Raw genomic sequence first — 24,900 nt, forward strand, 5'->3', positions numbered from 1 at the left:
AAGCATGGAGCATGGTAACATTTAAGTAATGGCGGGGAAAGAATAGTTTTTAAAGGACATTAAGAAGCAGCTAGAATGGTGGGAGGAGGGAAAAAAAAAAGCCAAGTGAAAAAAAGAGTTTGAAGGAGGAAAGTATTAAATAAGACCAAAAAGTTAAAAAGTGTTCATTAGTTTGGCAATAAAGAGTTAACAGATGAACATGGTAAAAGCAGTTTCCGAGGAGATGGAAGCCAGATTAGAGCAGTTTGAAGAGCGGAGGATGTGATGAATAAAAACATTTCTTTCCAGAAAACAGATTGTGAAGGAAAGGAAAAGGGAAGAGTGTACTTTAGCAGGGTATCATAGAGGCACAAGAGAAGGCTTTTTAGAAAACTAGACTTATGAGCTGGTTTTGACATGAATAGGATTTCTGTAGGGAGAGTGTAGATTGCATTCTGGACAAAAGTTTGCATATCTAGAAAATCACAAGCTTTAAGGGGGCAGTCAGTGAACCAACCTAGCTCACAGTGAAAATGCTTTATGTTTTTTGAATTTATTAATTTTTTTCTTTGTTCTGTTTTTGTCTACAGAAAAGGGAGAGGTTTCCCTAAAGACTGCCCTTTTGGCACTGAAGAGCAATAAGCGTTTGCAAGATTTTAGAGGTGAGAATAATTAGAAAGTTTTATACACATTCTGAATATAGTAAATTGTTAGCTAGTTGTTGAAAAGTGAGGGACCACTTACATAAAAGTATAATTTTGTATATAGTACAAAATTAAATGAATGTTGTACAGTTAGTATTTTAAGAGTTCAGATGAAGGTGAGCTTCCTATGTTCATGAAAGTCTAGTTTGTAACATTGTAAGTTTGTAGTTGAAGCAAATAATATGTCTTCTAACAAGAATGCCAAAATATATGACCCTAAAATGTTTTAATTAATAAATTTAATTTTTTATATGTAATGCTTTCACATAGATCATAAGTTTAAAAGTATTTAAAGGTACATAGTGGAACTTTGCCTCATACCTGATCTCTCTATTGAGTTCCTATTCCTTTTCCCCTAGTAACTAATGAATAAGTAACTGGTTTCTAATGTAGGTAGTATTTAGAGCACTCAAGAAAAAACAAACAAACAAACAAACAAAACATATATATATCCCTCCACATACTTTTTACATAAGTAGAAGCATACTGTGTACATTGTTCTGTATCCTTGATTTTTTTTAAATGTAACAATATATTTTTGATGTTTGTTCATATTGGAATATAAAGAGCTTTCTCATTCTTTTTTGTAGTTGCATAGAGAATATGTGGATTCTCATCCTGATGGAAATATATATAACTTATTGGGATCAGTGATCCATCCAACTTGAATCTTGGTCTTTTTGATTGTGGCACCAAGAAATGTTTTGTGGCATCTCATAATGGATGTCCTCTGTGAAATATCTAACTTCTGAGTATAATTTTGGAAAGTTCTGACTCACTTTAAAAATGAGTTAATAGCCTCATGTTTTATGAACTTACCAAAATTCTTCTCCAACTCTTATTTTTAGTATAAAAAGTATCTTGGGGAAAAAATGTGCATAGTTTTTTGCATATTCTTTACAGACATATTTAATTTTGTTTGGTTTCAAATAATAGTTGGTTGGCAACAATAATACATTTGTATAATGTTGATGTTTTACTAAGTTCTTTTACATAATTTATTTCTTATCAGCTATTTTTTATGACTCTACTGTTAAGTAGGAGTATTATAATAAAGAATGAGAAAAGTGAAGTTTGAAGGAATTGTACCATACCTAAAACCCCGCAGCAAGATTCCACGTGCACATATGTTCTTGTCTGTATTGTAGCTTAATGTTTTAGTATAGTATTAATTTTATACTATAACTTATAAGCTAATAGCTTCATGATCACCACACATATATTGAACAAAAAATGTGCATGAGATAGGCCATGAGAATCTTAAAATCTAGATAAAGAGATAGGTCATTTACATAAAAAATAACTAATGTGCTATAAGATCAAATTAGTGATACATATTTATTATTTTAAGAGTTCAGATGAAGATTAGATTCATATGAAAAGAATTGAGGAGGGTGTAGAAGAAAGGGTAACATCTTGGTAGGTAGAGGGAAAGCAAGAAAACCCTGAGACCTAGACATTAGAAGGGAAGAAAAGAATGGAGACATAAGTAGGATTTGAAAGTTGAGGAATGAGAGAGAGTTGATAGGTCTACATTGAAGAGAGTATTAAATGTTACCTCAAAACAGGTCTCAATATATTCTTCGGGCAAGAGAGTTTCAGGTGTGAAGCTGTCTCTAAAGATTGATTTAACAGTGTATTAGATTACAGAACCGCTAGGAGCAGGAAGACCATTAATTCAATCCATTCATTCAACAAACAAGTGGCACTGTGCTGGTAAGAAAGAGAGGTATATACTGGTCTCTGACCCTGGAGAACTCACTGAAGAAAGACAGATGAACAAATAAATAACTACAAATTGTGCTAAATGTTAAGGAGAACTTGTGCAAGAAGGAGTTAGAGCATTAAGGTGCAGTGGTTTAATTTAGATAGGATGGCCAGGTAAGCATGTCCTGAGATGTGATAGGATGAAAAGGAATCATCTACTGGAAGAATTGGGAGAAGTGTCTTCTAGACAGAAGGAAGAAGGTAGGGTAGGAAATAATACATATGTTATTACTTATATTAGGCCACTACTAAAGTATTTGTTATTAAATAAATAGGAAACTGACAAATGGGGGGAGGGACAAAAGTCTCTCTTACATTAACATTTGTTTCCAATTATTTAAACAATAATCATTATGTTAGCGGCTTTATTAGCTATTCCCGTGTATACCAAGGTTCTGAACTCTATATTTGTCAGTATAAGACAAATTCAGTTTAATAAAGGAATGGGGAAAAGGCAGATTGAGGTGACAGTGACTGGGGAGCAGCAGAGAGATCACTGGACACATACAGAAAGGATGTGGGAAACATGAGAAGCAGAAATAGATGCACAAGAAGGAGACAGATATCAAGGTTTAATTTCTGCTATGAGTTTGCTTTATATAATGGATCTATTTTATATGGATGAAGTGAGAGTTGGATGCATATGTACCTCAACAGAGTATTTAAGGTGGGTACTATACCATCTTTTAAAAAATGCTAGGTACCTATACGAATTTTTTGAATTATAATTTAAGCTGATTATTTAGAATTTGTATCTAAACTGAAAATACTTTCTCTTGATAGAGGTTAAGGAACTTGCAAATGCCTTAAACAAAGTCACCAATGAAAAAGTTGATGTTGATGAAGTAAAATCTATACTGAAAGGCCTGGGGATTTATTGCCCAAAGGAAGAATTACAGGAGGTACTTACATCTATTCCTCTTGATAGTAAGTATTCCTTTTCTGAGTTATTTATTACGTATCAAACTTCTATTTACTTTCACTCATGAATCCACAGAGCTGATTGATTAGACATAAAATGTAGTGAGTTCAATAACATTAGATTTTCACTATTAGGCTGGATGAGAGTTTGTTTTGGATTATTCTCATATTGAATTATCCTAGGGAAGTAAAATCTTCCACTCTTCTTTCCCTTTCTTTGGCTCCTGAGGTTTGAATCTTACATTCTTATTGGACAGGGGCTGTGAAGCAAGCTCTCTCAAGCCCATGAAGCACAGGGCCAAGCTTTAATGTGGTGATAACAACTACCAGTTTGGTTTCCCCACAGTCCTTGAAGAGCTACACTGGTATTTTTGAAATCCTGCCAGTGGGATGATTAGCTTATGTGCAAAGCCTTACAGTATTCTTTTTTCTTAAGTTCCAAGTATATGACTAACAAAAGGCAAAAGACTGCACACTTCCTTTATTAATATATCTTTGCTTACAAGTATATATAGTCTTCTTTAGGTATGGTTGAGTTTGGTTTGTGGTATTTCTAGTGAATATCTTCTTGTCTTCCCTCAAAACATAAATGGTGGGGCACCTGGGTGGGTGGGGATCTGCCTTTGGGCCTGGACATGATCCCAGGGCACATCGGGCTCCTTGCTCAGCAGGGAGCCTGCTTCTCCCTCTCTCTTCTCCCCTCTCTTGATTTCTCCCTTTCTATATCTCTCAAATAAATTTAAAAACTTCTAAAAAATCATAAAAACATAAATGGTTATAGTAGGACTTGTAAATGGTCCCAATTGGAAATATGTGTAAAATCCATAAAATGCTCATTGGCTCTTCAACAAAAAAGACCACAGGAGTCATCATAATCCTATTCCTTTTCATAGTTAATGTGAGATGTTTTTAGCAGAATCAGAATTAGAAAACAGGACTAACTTGGTTCTGAACGTTTAGTAAACATGCATATCTTGTGACTCATTCTTTTGTATCTTTGGATTTTTCATTTCTTTATGTTTCATTTTCAGATGAGGGGAAAGTGGACTTAAAAGATTGTCTGACCCAGTTAAAGAAAATGCCATATTTTACAAAAGGTTCAAGTAAGTGAGAATTTTTAAATTTATTTTTTATTTATTTTCAGCATAACAGTGTTCATTATTTTTGCACCACACCCAGTGCTCCATGCAATCCGTGCTCTCTATAATACCCACCACCTGGTACCCCAGCCTCCTACCTTCTGCCCCTTCAAAACCCTCAGATTGTTTTTCAGAGTCCATAGTCTCTCATGGTTCACCTCCCCTTTCAATTTCCCCCAACTCCCTTCTCCTCTCTAACTCCCCATGTCCTCCATGCTATTTGTTATGCTCCACAAATAAGTGAAATCATATGATAATTGACTCTCTCTGCTTGACTTATTTCACTCAGCATAATCTCTTCCAGTCCCGTCCACGTTGCTTTTTTAACAATAAAAATCTTGAGTATAATTCTTCAGTTTCAATTTTGTGCATTTGTCTAGCTTTCTAATGCATATAACATGTATAACATGTTATAACATACATATAACAAATGTACTGGGATGACGAATCAATAAGGAATCCTTGTCTGACCTTTTCTTGAAATTGTAGTATTTTTTTCCATCACTCAAAAAGGATAAATATATGAAGTCCATCTGGATTTCTTATCCAAGTTTGTGATTGGTATTCAAGATTGTGATCAAGATGATTGCCATGAGTTGCCAGTGTCTTGGACACTCTGAAATCCTGTGGGAATAAAATTGATATTCTCTTCTAATTCGAAAAGATACATGCACTCCTATGTTGGTTGAAGCATAATTTATAATCGCCAAGACATGGAAGCAAATTAAGTGTTAACAGATGAATGAATAAGGAAGATGTGGTATATTTATACAATGAAATATTATACAGCCATAAAAAGGATGATATCATGCCATTTGAGACAACAGAGATGGACCTAGAGGGTATTATGCTAAGTGAAATAAGTCAGGCAGAGAAAGACCAATACCATATAATTCCACTCATAAGTAGAATCCAAAAATAGTCAAATGGGTGCCTGGCTGGCTCAGAGTATAGAACTTGTGACTTTTGATCTTGGGGTTGTAAGTTTGAACCCCATATTGGGTGTAGAGATTACTTGAAAATAAAAATATAAATAAATAAAGCCAAACAAATAACCAATAAACAAAAAGCAGAATCAAACATATAAATACACAGATCATATTGATGATTGCCCAAAGGAAGGAGGTTTGAGGGTTGGGCAAAGTGGGTGAAGGAGTGAGGGAGATAGAGGCCTCAAGTTATGGAATGAATAAATCACAGGAATAAATAGCACAGCATAAAGAATGCAATGATACTGTAACAGTGATGCAATGGGACAGATTGTAGCTATACTTCTGGTAAACATAGCATAATGGGTAAACTTTCAAATCATTAATTTGTACACTGGAACTAATGTAACATCGTGTGTCAGCTATACTAAATTTTCTTCGATCAGTATTTCCTTTTCTTTTTTATCCTATTATCATTTTATTAAAATGGGATTTTTATCATGAGAAGATTAGCTACTGAAACAAATATAGGAACATGTTGAAACATCTAAGCTTCCTCCATGTTATGTAATAGGTATTCTTCCCTTACTCCACTACCTAGCTGTGAAACATCGAATATAATCTGGCTTTAATGTGTTCAGTTAACTGACTTCTCCAACAGTGAGATATCTGTGATGTCTGTGGAACTTCTGGGTCTCCTTGAAGTTTAGGCTAAATGAGACTTGGTTAGTAAATTCACAACAGTTTTGGATCCCCTGGGTCTCCTTGGAGCAGCTCATATTCTTGAGATTAATTGAAATTGCTTAATGTCCTCTAAATTTTAGTTTCCAAAATTAAAACTGAACTAAATGCAAAAGATCTAATTTAGATAGCTACAAGGGATGAAAGTATTCACCAGAGCCAAGATATTTAGGGAAATAGCCATAATGGTGTTTCCTCAAGTGACAAAATATTTTGTTCTTAATCTTTGATTTTCTAAATGGGGCTATAAAACTTTCCCAGTTATGTGGTTTATAAGCAAATCTCTCACTGCATTAATGTTTATGATGGGATAGGGTTTATGATAATATAATATTCAAAATTTCTTCTTACTTGAACAATTCATACATGGTGCTTTCAGAAATGAATGTTATCTTTCTTTGGTATTGATATAGCAGTGCCAGTCTTTTCATTATTTGGGAGACATATTTGTGTTCATGTGTTGGGTACATCTAAGTATCCACTGAATGAAAAAAATTAAGAACAGTCACATCAAACTATGGATGGTTATCTAATTTTTGGCAAGGTAGTTACTTGTGTGGCTAGTTATCATAGCTTTAATAGAATTCCCAGCCTCAGATATGCCAGAGGTGAGTATAAGCAGATGTCCTAAGATTTCTTTTTATGTAATCACTCTTTAGTCTTAGAATTAATATTTGCAATGATTTGTTTGGCCTAGTGGATAAACATTTTGCCTATGAAATCAGACTTCACACTTGGCTTCTCATTTAGTAACTGTGGATGCTTAGGCAGACTAACCTTGCTAAAGGTTTCCTTAACTATTAAATAAGGAATTTTTGTGGTATTAAATGAAATGGTGTATATAGAGTACTTAGAAGCTCAGACAGAATACTTAATAAGTGATAGAAGTAGCAGTAATACTACTACTAGAAGTTGTTGTTGTTATTATTATCCAGGACCCAGTACTGATATTTGAGTGGTTTTTTTTTTTAACTTCATACATTGTATATTTTTTTGAATATAGAAAAAGAAGGCCCCCTGAAAACTCTGGCTGCCATTAGGAAAAATATGGTCACTCCTGAAGAACTAGGCTCCATTATGAAAAATATAGGAGTTCCATTACCTGAAGATGTGCTTGAAAGATTACTACAGAATATGACTCTCACAGGTGAGTCATGTTTCTAGATATCCTTTATCTTACTTGACATGCATCTGTTCGAAGTTTTCAAGAATCCCTAAGGGGTTTATCTTCTTCATGGATTATCCAAGGCTCTATCAACCTACTACCCTACTGGGTTCTACTTATATTCAGTAGCATCACACAAAGGAGGATCTGTAGGGGATGAATGTATGTATCTGAATGATATGCATCAGTTTGTCTTCCTTATTGAATATATATGTCTGTATTTTAAGACCAAATATATAAAATGCTTTTCAGTACAGCAATTATGCTATAATTGCCAGTCTTTGATCATATTCCCTGTTCCCTGACACATCTTTTTTCTTTCAGAGGATGGGAAAGTGAATTTACAAGAGTTTATGAGCAATTTAATCAATTCAGGATTTTCACCTCTACCTGAAAGTAAGAATTTTCAGTTGAATAGAGATAGATAAGATATGGGTTATGGACCTCTTGGGAAAACCCCAGCTAGGATTTTGAGATGGCCTTAAAATGATTTAACACTGGCTTAATTTTCTAATGTCTTTATTCTATCTGTGTCAAATGTATAGCACAACTAAAAGAGAACATGTACTCTCCCTTAGAGAGTACTAGTTACCTCTTCTGCCTCGTCCTAGACCAGGATCTTGACTGCAGTTATCTTCTCACTAAGGGCCTTATGAAGAAAAAAATAGCATTAGTTAAAATGACTAAAACAGTACTTAGAATTAGGCTGTTTAAATTGTAATCATATGAGACATATTAACATGATAACGAGTGGTTTCCTGATACTGATTTATAATATAATAACTCTTCATCAAGAAACTAGCAAAAACCTCTGTAACTATTAGGAGAATTTTTGTTCAGGTTTATTATTTTTCTTCTTTTGTTATTTGAACATTGTTTTCTTTGGTTAATTCTTTGTATTGGCTCCCCACTTTTTTTCCCAGTTTCTCTTTATACACCAATTCAAAGTTTAATTTTAGCACAATGTTTGTCAATTATAGTGTTAACGACCAGTTTCTTCTTTTGGTTTGCATAATATTTTCATAGTCTTAGGCTTCTGAGTTCCCTGATAGGTTGCCCTTTCTTGCCCCTCTGGTGCTGAAAAAGAAGGAATGATTTATATTTTGCACATTAAATGAGAAGAATGTTTCTTTTTTGTGTGCAAAGAATATTTCTGACACTAATTTCTGACACATAGGTGTAAGCTAAAATTGCACCTATGGTCAAATCACTTCATACTGCCCATTTTTAAGCTCTCTCTATGGTTGCAGAAGCTCAAGGTTTACTTCTTTGACCATTGCCACCTACTTTTGGTTAGGCACACACATGTATCTTTGACAAGCCAAAAATATTTATGAAGGGATGTTTCATAGAAATGACTTTTTTGAGGCAACTTCCTAATAATATATGTCAACTGTTTTTGAGAACTGGTTTAAAAACAGCCGTACCAAATGTCGTGTTTCCTGATGACATCACCCATTATATTATTTAGTGATGAGTATGAAAAATGTCTTGAAATTTAATATCATCAAAAACTGTATCTCTCCCAAAGACCAGTGTGCTTCTTTTGTAGACAATAACCCAAGTTCCCCTTTATGCCTTAGCTTCTAGAAAGTTCAGATCTAAACAATATTTAATCATTATAGCTTTGTTGGCTTTGTTTGTTTTTACTACCTTTTTCTTAGGTAGTAATTCTCCTTTGAATTTTTATTTCTTCTTCTATTTTATATTTCTATTTATTTCTTTTTTAATTTCTATTTATTTCTATTTTAAACATTTTAATATATTCTTTTTAAAATATATTAACTTTCATTGAATAATTCCTCATACTATTTTGGGATGTCATTGGGTATACAGTATGAAGCAATGTATCAAAAACAGCTATCCTTGAATGCTGGCCCATGGGATATAATGAATATGCCATAAAAAAGAGTCCTATGACTAAATTTGGAAAACACTGGAGTAGAAAACACTTAAATTTTTCTGCCACTAGACTATTAGAGACTTTATATGTTTAAGAGTTTGATAGAGTTAATAAATAGCAGACCCTGAATCTGCCAGATCACAGAACTCTCTTGTTATTTTATTTTGATAATTTTGGAAATGATACCCTAAAATCCAGCATTTACACTAATAGGTATTTACACAAAGGATACAAAAGTACTGATTCGAAGGGGCACATGCACCCCAATGTTTATAGCAACATTATCAACAATAACCAAACTATAGAAAAGAGCCCAAATGTCTGTTGACTGATGAATGGATAAAGAAGATATGGGAGATATATATAATGGAATATTACTCAGCCATCAAAAGGATGAAATCTTGTCATTTGCAATGACATGGATGGAGATGGAATGTATTATGTTAAGCAAAATAAGTCAGAGAAAAACTAACACTATATGATTTCAGTTATATGTGGAATTTAAGAAACAAAATAGGGCAGTGGGATGGCTCAGTTGGTTGGGCGTCTGCCTTTGCCTCAGGTCGTGATCCCGGAGTCCTAGAATTGAGCCCCACATTCCCCTCTTATATTCCTGAGACTGGCAGTTTATGTTCTCCCTCCCCCCCCCCCCGCCTTTTTTTGGGCCAATCCTTACTGGACTTCATCAACTTTTTTGATTTTCTCAAAGAACCAGTTTTTGGCTTTGATAATTTTCTCTATATTTTGTCAATTTCTTGTATCTTTATTATTTCTTTCTTTTTACTGACTTTGGATCTATTTTACTTTTTTCCTAGCTTCTTAAGGTGAAACCTATGGTGACTGATTTCAGCTGTCTCTCATTTTCTTTTTTTTTTTTTTAAAGATTTTATTTATTTATTTGACAGACAGAGATCACAAGTAGGCAGAGAGGCTGTCAGAGAGGGGAGGAAGCAGGCTCCCTGCTGAGCAGAGAGCCCGATATGGGGCTCGATCCCAGGACCCTGGGATCATGACCTGAGCCAAAGGCAGAGGCTTTAACCCACTGAGCCACCCAGGCACCCCTCTCATTTTCTAATATAAGCATGAAGACCTATACCCTTCTTACTAAACCCCTCCTTGGCTGTCTTCAATGAATGCTGAAATGCTTTGTTTTCATTATAATTCAGTTTGAGATATCTTTTTTCTCTGTGATTTCTTCTCTTATCCATGGACAAGTGTGTCATTTAATTTCTAAATATTTGGGGTTTTCTTAGCTATTTTATTGTTACTTATAATTTAATTCTATTGCTGTCAGAGAACATATCCCTTATGATTTCAATTCTTTTCAATTTGTTGGTACTTGTTTTATGGCCCAGCATATGGTCTATTTTGGTAAATGTACTATGTGCATTTGAAAATGTGTATTCTTCAATTAAAGAGTATGGTGTTTTATAAATATAAATTAACCAAAGGTGGTTGATAGCTTCCTCAGATCATCTGTACTGGCTTTTTTGGTAGTTAGTCCATCAGTTGTTGAAAGAGAGGTGCTAAAATTTCCAGTTATGATTTTTGTATTTTCTATTTCTCCCTTAAATTTTGTCAGTTTTGTTATTTGTTTTTAGACTTGCTTTGTTCATCTGCACTTATGATTGTTATATCTGATGAATTGACTGGCGGAGAATACCAAATATATTGTTTTGTAAGAAAAATCACATTTTCCTCTGAGTACAAGCTGAAAGTTGATTCCCCATTCTATGGCTGCATGGCACTTTATTTACCACATGTTAAATATTTAACCCTAACTGTTTGCTCAATATCAGCGAGTAACACTTCATGTCCAATATCATATGGGCTGTACTAGATTAAATGTTTCTGCGCTTTAGAGCTATATTCTCTGTAAAATGATGAAAAGATCATGCTTCTGTTTCTGATAGAATGACTTAAAGTGTGCATTTGAATACATGTCAAAAGTCTCTCCTTTTCACACTGAAATGGAACATAGCAGTGTGAAGATAATAGGAAGTATTTTTTCTTAAATTGAAAATCATTAACATTTCCCATTCTCATAGCTTTTATCATTTTTATTTTTTTCCTAGGAAGTAGGGTTGATAACAGCAACCTAGATACTTTTCCAGGAAACATGAGGATGGAGATGTCAGGTAAAGAATTTTATAAGATTCTGAAGGACCTGTCAGTTGAAAGTGACATATACATACACATGGTTCACATGGTTCTGTGTTCTGAGAAGTCTTTTTATTAATCTAAATGTCTTACATATGAAATTCATATAGAAAGAACCACAGAAAATGATAAAAATAATTAAAAATTACCTTAAATGTTATGCTTTAGGTTTCCCTCCTTGAGAATAAATTCTATGGTTTCCAAAAGTTTCATTTGGGGAGTGTGGAAGAAAGAAGGCTATGTATTTACTATGTTAGTACTTTAGATCAAAACTTATAGGAATACTTTAGCAATCTTTCCCCTGTATTGCTGATTCAAAAAGCATTATTAAGATCCCACAATGTTCTAGTATTGTGCTAAACACTGAGAATATAGAATTTAATGAGACATGATTTTGGCCCCTCAGAAGATTATGATCCAATAGGAAAGCAGATTGACCCTTCCATAGCCCTGCCAGGTCCAGATGACAGAATAGAGACTTTCCAGGGTTCAGAGCAAGTCCAAGGACCTTGAGAACTGCTCCCACATAGCAGAGTCCTAAGCTGCCACCATTACCATTAGATCCAGTCAAATAGATCCAGAAAGTGCTGGCACACAACATTCTGTAACTCAGAATTTTTCTTTTCAATTTTTCCTCCTTTCCCCTTTTAAAAGTGCTAGTCTGCACTTTGAAGACAGAATCTAGATATTAACAAAAATCAGCTTCTCTGAAGAAAAGCATTTCTAGAACAAATGCTGTTGTTTTTCACTGCCTTTATGTAGCTCAAAACAAGACAAAAATTTATGATACACAAGTTCTTTTTACAATGTTAAAAGACTGGGATTTTCAACCTTATAAATAGAACATTTTATACATAGAGGTATGATGCGTTATTATTATTTAAAGAAACAATGACACATCCTTTAAGTTGCAAATCTAATAATTTCCAGTGAATTAGTCAATAAAAACTAAACCCAAAATTCTATGAAGAAAGCCAATATAATCAAAATGTTGAAAATAGTGGAACAACCCAACCACTAAGCAATTTGCCTACTATCTTTAGTATGATTATAAAATGTGAAAAAAAAGTCCTTATCTTATTCCCCCCTTTTAGTGATGTGGTCATACATGAGACAGGCACAAGGTTTACCAAGGGGGGTGGTCAGGGAGCGATGGGAACTGCAGCTAGGACCAGACAAGCAAAGGGAGCGTGGAAGAGGAAAGGCCTAATTGACACCAACAGGGAACTGGATATGAAGGAAATAGGACTAAATACATCTGTGACAACAGAATCATATGGGGGAAATGGCTGCTCATGTCCCTGACACCCCAGTTTGCAGAGGAGTGGACAAGTTAACTGGTCCTAACACAGACTTTATAGGCCAGGCCAGGTGGTAAAAGCATTCTGAATGGAAATGCTAGCATGTAGGGGTATGCACATAGTGTGGTGGGACACAGAAAAGAAAATGAAGGAACTGCTTCAGACAGGTAGTTTCTGTAGTTAAGGAGTCAAAACGGAGGTGACCGTCATAATAATATGTCTGCTCTGATCCTTGTTTATTTTTATGTCTTCATCCTGGCATTCACTGACTGATCTCCCTTTGCACTTGGCATTTTATCTTGCCATTTTTACCGGCCCTTGTTGCTGTGCTCCTCATTTAGACAGTCCAGTTCTTGGGGCTTTTGGCTCCTCTCACCAACCCCTGTTCCTTTCACTGGGTCACAGGAAACGTTTTGCTATCTGATGGTATGCTGGGGATGCGGAGAATTTGTTGGCTGTTGCAGACTCTTCTGCTGTGATGTCAGTGCTCCCATTTCTTCTCTACCTTCCCCTTGCTGTAGTTTCTCAGCAAGGTCTGTATGTCCTGCTGCCTTCCAGGGCTCCCAATAGACTCTCAAGCACAGGCGCCATTTTTCTTGGTTGGTTTGCGCAATTGGAAGAGGCAGCCCACTAAAATGAATGGCTTAAAATTTTCGTTGGGTAACAAGGAAAAAAAGATGCCATACCCCTATCTCCTTACATGAGCAGAATGAATGTGTCTTTTTTTTTTTTTTTTTGAGAGTTAAAGGATTTATTTATTTATTTATTTATTTATTTATTATGTTCAGTTAGCTAATGATGTACTATATGCTGGTGTCTCTTTTTTTTAAGATCTTATTTTTAAGCAATACCCAGTGTCGGGCTCGAACCCACAACCCGGAGATACAGAGTTACATGCTCCACCAACCCAGCCAGCCAGGTGCCCCAAATGTGTCTTCTTTTCATCACTGCCTAAAAGGGAACTCATTCTGAGTCCTGAAAGATACTACAAAACTTGAATTCTGATTTTTTTTTTGCTTGTTATATATTTCAAAGTGCCTTATTTTGTAACTGATTCATTATCTCTCAGAAAACAGGAATCTTCATTGATTCTTTTATTTTATTTTTTAAATTTATTTTATTTTTCTAAATTAGCATATAATGTATTATTTGTTTCGGGGGTACAGGTCTGTGATTCATCAGTCTTACACAGTTCACAGCGCTCACCATGGCACATACCCTCCCCAATGTCCATCACTCCCCTACTCCATCCTTCTTACCCTGCTACCCTCAGTTTATTTCCTGAAATTAAGAGTCTCTTATGGTTTGTCTCTCTGTCTGGTTTCATCATTGATTCTTGATAGCTTTCTTTTTTCCTATTCTTTATATTGATTTGGAATTAAATTAGATTGTATTTAGGTAAATAAATACAACTTCCCTAAATCCCCTGTTTACATGAATTTATAACATTCTCTATAATTATAAGTATTTACCTTTGTGACCTAGTTTCTTATTTTATAGCTGATAAAAAAATGAACAAGAAGAATGGGATAAGAGATAGGAGGTCATCTCCTGATGAGTGAAAAATTTGTTAATTAACTAATTCATTTATTTAACAGATATTTACTGAATAGGTGATGCTATGTTAAGTGCTAGAGATTTGAATAAGTATAATAAATTTTTTAAACTTGCAGTAATATCTGTGGCAAATTCTTTTGTATATTTTGAAAAACAATGTGTATTAGATGGTTTCCAGTGAATTAGTCAATAAAAACTAAACCCAAAATTCAATGAAGAAAGTCAATTTGCATTTTTTTAGTCAAAGTCAATTATTTATATCAGGCCCCAATGAGAACTTCTTGAAGAAAATATAGGAAAATAATCTTGTGACCTTAGGGTAGAAAAAGATTTCTTAGACAAGTGACCAAGAATTCTAAGCATGAAATTTTAAAAATGATTAAATTGGATCACATCAAGATAAACAACCTCATTTTCTGAAAGACACAGTTCAGAAAATAAAAGGCAAGACATAGACTGGGAGAATATATTTGCAAAATGTATGTGACTTAGTACTGATAATCCAGAATATCAAGAACAACTCCAGCATAAGAAGACAAACCAATGGAAGTGAGCAAAAGATTTTGCTCATTTTGGACATCTCATGAAAGAAGATATGTATGTTGACTAAATGAATTTAAAATTTAAAAATCCTAATAAATAAACATTTTTAAAAATTCCTATGGAATTTTTATATACCCAACCAGATCATGTAAAATGATGGAAAAAAGAATATATATCAATGGCCAATGACCACATGAAAGGAGGTTGAATGTTATTAGTTATCAGAGAAATTCAATTTAAATCATTAATAGATACTGATGTTCATCCTCTAGAATAACAAAAATTTAAAAGATCGCAAGACCAAGTATTAGCAATAATATGGAGGAATTGTAACTCATACAATTGCTAGAGGGTATTCTAACCACGGTGGAGATAAGTATGGCAATTTCTTAAAAAGCTGACCATAATTTTACTATAAGACCCAGCAATCCCAGTAGTAGGTATTTTTCTAAGGTAAGTAAATATATATATATTATATATATGTAATATATATGTTCATGTGTTTTGCCACCAGGATTAAACGATATCTACAGGTATTTTGGAATCACTAATAGACCCGAAATCTAAATATAGAAAAGACAAATGATCTGAGAGGAATAGAAGGAGGAAGTAGGAAAGTAATCAGAAAGAAAAAAATATTAAAGAAATAGGTGTGTAAATGTAGCAGAATCAAATTTAATACACCGTGTAATAAACAGGGTGTTATTTTTTCTAACTACTTTCCTCTTCATCCCCATCCTATTTTGACTGTGAGTGGGGTGGAGGATGTTGGAACATGAGAGGACAGGACTTAAGTTGACCAATTAAGTTTCATCTAGTTTCAGAGACCTCTCCAGGGTTAGGTTTAGGGTAACCCTCTGGAATTGGTCTCTGAACTGCATGATACCAGGCACATACCCTCTCTCTGGCCCTAACCCTAACTGTAATCCTAGATTTGAGAAAGAAAAAAAAGATGTGGCATATATATATGAGGAATATAACTCAGCCATAAAAAAGAATGAAATCTTGCCATTTGAAGTGACATCAATGGAGTTAGAGATTATGATCCCAAGGGAAATAAGTCGGTCAGAGAAAGACAAATACCACATGATTTAACTCATATGTGGAATTAAGAAACAGAACAGATGAATAAAGGCTGGGGGTGGTGTGGAGAAAGAGAGAGGAAAACCAAGAAACGGATTCTTAACTGTAGAGAACAAACTTATGGTCACCAGAAGAGAGGTGGGTAAGGGATGGGTTAAACAGGTGATGGGGATTATGGATGTGCTTGTAATGAGCAGTAGGTGTTACATGGAAGTGTTGAACTAGTGTATTATATTCCTGAAACTAATATTACACTGTATGTTAGCTAACTGGAATTCAAGTAAAAACTTAAAAAAAATAAAGCTTAACCTAGTTTCTTCTGGTTTAAAATAAAAAGTTTCTTTTGGTTGATCGAGTTTATTTTGGGAAATTCTCAGTTTTTCAAGACTTACCCTCTACCCCTCAGAAAAGCATCCCAGTATCAGGGAAAGCTTGGGTGTCCAGCTGGTAGAGGAGGGTGGCCATACCTTGTTTCCTCTGGGTTCCTTTTTTTTTTTTTTTTTAAGATTTTATTTATTTATTTGACAGAGAGAGAGATCACAAGTAGGCAGAGAGAGGGGGGGAAGCAGGCTCCCCGCTGAACAGAGAGCCAAATGTGGGGCTTGATCCCAGGACCCTGAGACCATGGCCCAAGGCAGAGCCTTAACCCACTGAGCCACCCAGGCGTCCCTCCCTCTGGGTTCTTGATAGCCTCTTTAACAACGTCTCACATGTCATGTATCCTGAGCTCCTTGGTGACGTCTCCTGCTGAAGTTCACTGCTTGAGAAACTTGTGGTCTGGTTTGTTTATTTTTTATTTTTGTTTTTTTTAGCAAAGTCAAGGATCTATGTTCCTTCTTTCACTAATTTGTCTGGCTAAGCCTTAGCCCTCACAGTTGATGAGGTCCTGTGAATCTCAGTCAAGGATTCTGTTAGTCCCCAGACTGTATTGTCTGCTCCATCGCCTCTGCTAGGGTTCACCTTTCCCTTTGATTTGGTGTCCCATGGTGGATTCACTGACCTCCATCTCTGAGAAAACCTCCATTTGGTTTATTGGGAGAACATGGGAGTAACTGAATATCTTTCATATATACAAAGCCAGAGGGAGCCACTGGGTAGCCTGTTTCTAGACCTCTCTCTTGCCTATAGAGACCATACCACAATATCTGTTCTGGTGACAATGTCATGTTGTCTGGAAACACTGTGAGGTCGATCTCCGAGTTCTAAATAGGAGGTGTGACAAAAGGTCTCCTTGGTTTTTTCTATACCCTCACTCCCATTCCACCAAAATATCTAGAGTTTTTCTGTCTTACCTCCTCTTAGAGTTTGGCTTGGAAAGGGGAGTAAAGGGTAGATAGAGATGAGGGGCATGTGCAGTAAGCAACAGGAACACTTAAACCTTCTTGAGAGAAAGAGATCTTTATCTCTATTTCTCCTGCCTTTTCTTAAACCATGAAGTAGACTTTTCCCCTCCTCTTCTTACCAAGCAGGATGTGGGAAGGAGGAGGAAAGGAGCTTTCCTATGTTATCTATCTATCTATCTATCTATCTATCTATCTATCTATTTGCCTTTCAACCCTTTGGTTTACAATAAAACTAAATATTAGATCTTCAGATTTGCTTTGTTAAAAAGTGGTTTTTTGAAAATTAAAAAAAAATTCCTTCTGAGTTAGATAAATTTTATGGCTGGATAGGAAAAGCTTTATGGAAGAAAAGGAATATGGAAAAGAAAAATATGTTAATACCATTTAAAATGTCATACCTATACAACATATTCCAACATGACAGAATTTCACTAACAGTTGCTCCAAGGGGGAAAAGATTTTGACCTAACTTCCATATTTTTACAGAGATAGATAGTCCTAATGAAGAAGGCAAATCAGAAGAGTGTTTCCTTAGAAACTTAAAACTGTTTATGAATTCCATATCTCTTTCTCTGTGAACTGAATTTTGCCTTGTCTTTAACTAAGGAGAAGATGTACCATAGTGAAATCTTACATGATTTGAACACTTTCAAAGGGAAGATGGATGATGAATTAACAAACAACTCTCAATTGATCTCTTATCTTGTTTTCTAACCATTTGATAAGGAATCCTGCTACTACCCAACACATGGATCCAATATAACTTAAATTACTTTATTTGGCCCTTTGTTTTGTTTTTGTTTTTTGTATTGATCATATTGATATGAATTTTAACAAATTTTCCAAGAGAAGAAACAGTTTATTATTGCAGCTAATTGTGAAATGTGGAATAAGAAAGTAGTTATTCCGTGATTTGGGTGAGGCAATGAATCTAGTTCCTTAAAAAACGAAATCAATACTACTTTGGCTTAGAGGTAGCTATTAAAATGTATCAACCCTCTGCTACATACCTGACAGAGTTCTACACCTTTTCTTAAGTATTACTTTATCTTCACAGAAGCTCTGAGACCAATAGTCTCATCTTTATTTCATACAACAGAAAACTAGGAATCTAAGAAGTTACGTTGCTTACCTAAATTCCAGTAGGTAATAACTAGTAGAGAATAATACTCAAACCCATGTGTTCTTACTTCAGCCATGGCAGTTTTCTCATTTCACTACAAGTGCCTATTTCTATCTACCACAAGAATTATACTCTGGAAAGTAATTCTGTTCCCTTTAGAAATTAATGGGGTGTATGTCTCCAAAAAGGTTTAAGGGAAGAGAGCCTCATTCTAACCATGTATAATCTCCACATACACTGACACATGTTCCACAGGGCTCGTATATCCCTGCCAAGAAAAGATCTATAATGCATAGATAAAATAGGCGGGAATATTTCAACACTGGTAGGAATTTCCGCATATATTTTTTTCTCTTTCCTAAGGAGAAACAGTAGCTATCAGAGACCTGAATGAGGTACTAAGGAACATGGGCATTGAACTCACCAAAGAAGAAGATGGAGAGCTAAGAAAAAAACTTCCAGTTGATGGTAACTCATTTTAGATATAAAAAGCCCTCTGGGAAAGCTTGGTCTTAAGGCTTTATATCAGAGTTTTTCTTAAAAAATAAAAAATAAAAATAAAATTAAAAAACAGTTTTTCTGAAACCAGATTAATTTTGTGATGATAAAAACATGCAAAATCTCAGAAAAAAACTCTACTTCTAGAGTTAGAATGAATTCTGTCTTCCATTTTCTGAATCCATATAGAGTGCAAAGCACTTGACTACATTGATTCTGAGACCATCTTTCACATCTGGGGATGTTCAGAAGGCACAATTAAAAGATGGAAAAGGAAATGAAAGTACGCTGTATATCCTTCCCACATTTCCCATTCATTCCTATATTCTGACACAGCCCCATAAAACTACTGAAACTTCTGCCAGGGCACCAGTAATTTGCCATTTGCCAGTTGCATTAGACATTATTCACTCTTTATTGGTGCTTTCTCCTGTCTTTTATATTGGTGATAATTCTGACCTTCTTGAAATTAGGCTATTTTGTCATCTGTGTTCTTCCCTCTGACCCAGATCTATTCATTCTCTAATTTTCATTTTACATACTCTCTCTGGGTAATCTCATCATTCTGTGGTCCAATCTATCATCTACATGCTTGTGACTATAAATCTGTATTTCTATATAGGCTTCAGACTGGTACCTCCAAATGCCTGCCAGACATTTCCACTTGGATATTCCAAGGCTTCTTTTTCTCAACATATTTAAAGCTGAACTCATTATCTTCCCACCTAGTCTCCTTGTCCTAAATTCTCAATCTCATTTGTGTTGTCACTGTCCATCTAGTTACCTAAGCTAGACATATGGGATTCATTTTTTATCCCCTCATTTCCTATCACCCTCTATCTGGATTATCACCTAATTTTGTAAGTTTTACCTTTATATAAACCTAATTCAAAAAATTACCACACAGATGAGTAGATGGATGGATATGTGACACACCAAGTATAGTAAAATGTTTAATAGTAGAATCTAGGAGGTGGACATATGGGTGTTTATTGCACAATTCTCTCAACTTTGCTATATGTTTACAAATTTTCATAATAAAAATTTGAAAAAAATCCCATGTATAAATCCACAAATGTCTCTCTGTCCCTGCTACCATTGCCATATTTTAGGTAAATCTTAGAAAACTAAGAATTATGCAATTAAGGTGAGCCAAATGATGATATGGAATAAAGGAATTTAGCTTGTTTCTGGTTTATTGTTTTATAATTTTTAAATGAATCTGCTTTGTATCTCAATTATGCCTTATTTTATAGCTAAAGGGGATACTGATCTGAAAACACTGGTGGATACAGTACAAGATATTAGAGGTCAGTAAGAAGTTACTGTAAATTTGATTTCCCAATTTTTTACAATAAACTCTTTTTTCTCTGATAAATATTTTACTGAAGTATGAAATACATTATTACTCTATCATATAATCTTGTGTCCAGCTTAAGAATTATTCCAAAGTGAACATATCTATTTAAACTATCACCTGTTAGGAAATAAATATTATCCATAATCCAGAAGATACCCTATACCACTTCACAGTCACTTCCTCCATACTCTCTGGAGGTAACTACATCCTATATTCTAGGACCATAGATTAGCTTTGCCTGTTTTTGGAATTTGTCTAAATGGAACCATGTGATTTATGTTCCATGCTATCTGATTTCCTTCCTTTAACATTATAGTACGTGCTATTCTCTGAGATTCATCCATATTGCCACATGTAGAAGCAGTTTGCCCATTTTCATTGATGCATATTATAAAATCTACTAAATTATAGTCAAGGAGATCTTTAGAGAACCTGCTGTAGTGGCTGAAATGATTTCTAACTAACTCATTATACCTGAATACATTGCTGGGCAATATTCCATTGTATAATTATATCACAATATACCTCTCCAATCTACCATCACAGGACATTTCCAGTTTGGAGTAGTTATGAAGCACATACTGCTATGAATATTCTGTATATGCCTTTTGGTGAACATATGTGCACAATTCCAGGCCATATACCTAGAAATGAAATTGCTTTGTTATAGGATAAGATTGTGTATACTTTGCTAGCTATTGTTTTTTTGTTTTGTGTTTTTTTAATTTATTTTTTATTTATTTTCAGCATAACAGTATTCATTATTTTTGCACCACACCCAGTGCTCCATGCAATCCGTGCCCTCTATAGTACCTTTTTAAAATTTAATTTTATCTTTTCAGTGTTCCAAGATTCATTGTTTATGCACCACACTCAGTGCTCCATGTAGTGCTCCATGTAATACGTGCCTCCTTAATACCTACCACCAGACTCACCTAACCCCCTCCCTCCTCCCCTCCAAAACCCTCAGTTTGTTTCTCAGAGTCCACAGTTTCTCATGGATCCTCTCCCCCTCTGATTTCCCCCAATTCCACTTATCCTTTCCTTCTCCTAATCTCCATGTTATTCCTTATGCTCCACAAGTAAGCTATTGTCAGTCCATTTTCTGAAGTAATCGTACCATTTTACACATCAACCAACCAACCAGTATGTCAGAGTTTCAGTTGCTTTACAGCCTTATTAATACTTGATATCTATCTCTTTTCTCCATTTTAGCCATTCTGATGGACATGCAATAGGATGCCACTGTTACAGTTTGCATATCCCTTTTCATTAATGATGTTGAGCACCTTTTTCATTTCATTGGTTACTTGGATAGGTTCCTTTCATGTCTGTTGCCTGTTTGTCTGCTTGGATGTAAGGTTCCTTTCATGTCTGTTGCCTGTTTGTCTGCTTGGATGTCTGTGTTTTACATATTGAATTTTTAAAAAATGCTCATTTTTAAAATTCAAGTATAATTAGTATAAGGCATTATATTAGTTTCAGGTATACATTATAGTGATTGAACAACTCTATACTTCACTCAGTGCTCATCATGCTTAAGTGTACTCTTTAATCCCCATCACTTACTTCACCCATCCCTCCACCTACCTCCACTCTGGTAACCATCAGTTTTTTCTCTGTAGTCAAGAGTCTGTTTCTTGGTTTACCTCTCTTTTTTTTTCCTCTTTGTTCATTTGTTTTGTTTCTTAAATTCCACATATGAGTGAAATCATATGATATTCGTCTTTCTCTGACTTATTTCACTTAGGATTATAGTTTCTAACTCCATCCATGTTGTTGCAAATGGCAAGATTTCATTCTTTTTATGGCTGAATAATATTCCCTTGAGTGTGTGTGTATCTATCTATATATCTATAGATATCTTCTTTATCCATTCATCAGTTGATGGATACATGGGCTATTTCCATCATTTGGTTATTGTAAATAAAGATGCAGTAAACATAGGAGTGCATATATCCTTTAGAATTAGTACTTTTGTAATCTTCTGGTAGATACCTAGTTGTGTATTACTGGATCATAGGGTATTCTATTTTTAATTTTTTAAGGAGGCTCTATAATCTTTTCCACGGTGGCTACACCATTTTGCATTACCACCAACAGTACAAGAGGGTTCCATTTTCTCCACATCCTTGCTGACAACTGTTTCTTGTGTTTCTGGTTTTAGCCATTCTGACGGGTATGAGGTGATATTTCATTGTAGTTTTGATTTGCATTTCCCCGTTGAAGAGTGTTATTGAGTATCTTCTCATGTATTGGTTATTTGTATTTTTTTCTTTGAAGAAATGTCTGTTCACATCTTCTGCCCATTCTTTAATTGGTTTATTTGTTTTTTTTAATTGGTCAATTGTGTAAGTTCTTTATATATTTTGGATACTAACCCTTTATTTGATATGACATTTGCAAATATCTTCTCCCAATCTGTAGGTTGCCAGCTTCAATCTTTTTGAATTTGCTGAGACTTGTTTTGTGGCCTAATGTGATCTATTCTGGAGAGTGTTCCATATGCACTTGAAAAGAAAGTGTGTTCCACTGTTTTCTGATGAAATGTTCTAAATATATCTTTCAGATCCATCAGGTCTAATGTGTCATTCAAAGGCACCACTTCCTTATTGATTCTCTGTCTGGATATTCTATCCATTGATGAAAGTGGGGTGTTAAAATCCTCTACTGTTACTGTATGACTATTCGTTTCTTCATTCATATGTATTAATAGTTGCTTTATGTATGTGGGTGCTCTCATGTTAGGTGCCTAAATATTTATAATTGTTTTATCTTCTTGTTGGACTGTTCCCTTTATCATTATGTAATGTCCTCATTGTCTCTTGTTATAGTCTTTGTTTTAAAGTCTGTTTTGTGTGATGTAAGTATTTCTACCCCAGCTTTTACTCACATCCATTTGCATGATTAATGTTTTTCCATCCTTTCACTTTCAGTTTGCATGTGTCTTTAGGTCTGAAATGAGTCTCTTGTATGCAGCGTATAGATAGATCTTGCTTTTTTATCCATTTCATCACCCCATGTCTTTTGACTGAAGTGTTTAGTCCATTTACATTCAAAGTAATTATTTTTCCCATCTTTAGTTTTTTTATTTTTTTATAAACATATAATGTATTTTTATCCCCAAGGGTACAGGTCTGTGAATCACCAGGTTTACACACTTCACAGCACTCACCATAGCACATACCTTCCCCAATGTCCATAACGCCCGCTCTCCTGATCCCCCTCCCCCCAGCAACCCTCAGTTTGTTTTGTGAGATTAAGAGTCACTTATGGTTTGTCTCCCTCCCAATCCCATCTTGTTTCATTTATTCTTTTCCTACCCCCCAAACCCCCAACATTGCATCTCCACTTCCTCATATCAGGGAGATCCTATGATAGTTGTCTTTTTCCAATTGACTTATTTTGCTAAGCATAATACCCTTTAGTCCATCCAAGTCATTGCAAATGGCAAGATTTCATTTCTTTTGATGGCTGCATAATTTTTCATTGTATATATATACACCACACCTTCTTTATCCATTCATCTGTTGATGGACATCTAGATTATTTCCATAGTTTGGTTATTGTGGACATTGCTGCTATAAACATTTGGGTGCACGTGCCCCTTCAGATCATTACGTTTGTATCTTTAGGGTAAATACCCAGTAGTGCAATTGCTGGGTCATAGGGTAGCTCTATTTTCAACTTTTTGAGGAACCTCCATGCTGTTTTCTAGAGTGGTTGTACCAGCTTGCCTTCCCACCAACAGTGTAGGAGGGTTCCCCTCTCTCCGCATCCTTGCCAGCATCTGTCATTTCCTGACTTATTAATTTTAGCCATCGTGACAGGTGTGAGGTAGTATCTCATTGTGGTTTTGATTTGTATTTCTCTGATGCCGAGTGATGTAGAGAATTTTTTCATGTGTCTGTTGGCCATCTGGATGTCTTCCTTGCAGAAATGTCTGTTCATGTCCTCTGCCCATTTCTTGATTGGATTATTTGTTCTTTGGGTGTTGAGTTTGCTAAGCTCTTTATAGATTTTGGATACTAGCCCTTTATCTGATATGTCGTTTGCAAATACCTTCTCTGATTCTGTCAGTTGTCTTTTGGTTTTGTTAACTGTTTCTTTTGCTGTGCAAAAGCTTTTGATCTTGATGAAATCCCAATAGTTCATTTTTGCCCTTGCTTCCCTTGCCTTTGGTGATGTTCAGGAAGAAGTTGCTGCAGCTGAGGTCGAAGAGGTTGCTGCCTGTGTTCTCCTCAAGGATTTTGATGGATTTTTTTCTCACATTGAGGTCCTTCATCCATTTTGAGTCTGTTTTTGTGTGTGGTGTAAGGAAATGGTCCAATTTCATTTTCTGCATGTGGCTGTCCAATTTTCCCAACACCATTTGTTGAACAGACTGTCTTTTTTCCATTGGACATTCTTTCCTGCTTTGTTGAAGATTAGTTGACCATAGAGTTGAGGGTCTATTTCTGGGCTCTCTGTTCTGTTCCATTGATCTATGTGTCTGTTTTTGTGCCAGTACCATATAGTCTTGATGATGACAGCTTTGTAATAGAGCTTAAAGTCAGGATTTGTGATGCCACCAACTTTGACTTTCTTTTTCAGTATTCCTTTGGCTATTCGAGGTCTTTTCTGGTTCCATATACATTTTAGGATTATTTGTTCCATTTCTTTGAAAAAAATGGGTGGGATTTTG

At 35.1% G+C, this 24,900-nt stretch overlaps 1 protein-coding gene across 2 annotated transcripts in view; it reads left to right on the plus strand.

Annotated features, from left to right (window-relative positions):
* Positions 1-24,900, plus strand: part of EFCAB13 (EF-hand calcium binding domain 13) — a 242,789-nt gene that overhangs the window by 138,772 nt on the left and 79,117 nt on the right. For both annotated transcript variants that reach the window (XM_032320157.1, XM_032320158.1), the window contains exons 33-40: positions 570-641; positions 3,234-3,377; positions 4,403-4,474; positions 7,184-7,327; positions 7,670-7,741; positions 11,324-11,386; positions 18,722-18,826; positions 20,113-20,166. In XM_032320157.1, the coding sequence (XP_032176048.1) occupies positions 570-641; positions 3,234-3,377; positions 4,403-4,474; positions 7,184-7,327; positions 7,670-7,741; positions 11,324-11,386; positions 18,722-18,826; positions 20,113-20,166 (726 nt within the window). The remainder of the gene's footprint in view (positions 1-569; positions 642-3,233; positions 3,378-4,402; positions 4,475-7,183; positions 7,328-7,669; positions 7,742-11,323; positions 11,387-18,721; positions 18,827-20,112; positions 20,167-24,900) is intronic.

The sequence above is a fragment of the Mustela erminea genome, chromosome 18 (assembly GCF_009829155.1).
Source record: "Mustela erminea isolate mMusErm1 chromosome 18, mMusErm1.Pri, whole genome shotgun sequence".
NCBI classification, from domain to species: Eukaryota; Metazoa; Chordata; class Mammalia; order Carnivora; family Mustelidae; genus Mustela; species Mustela erminea.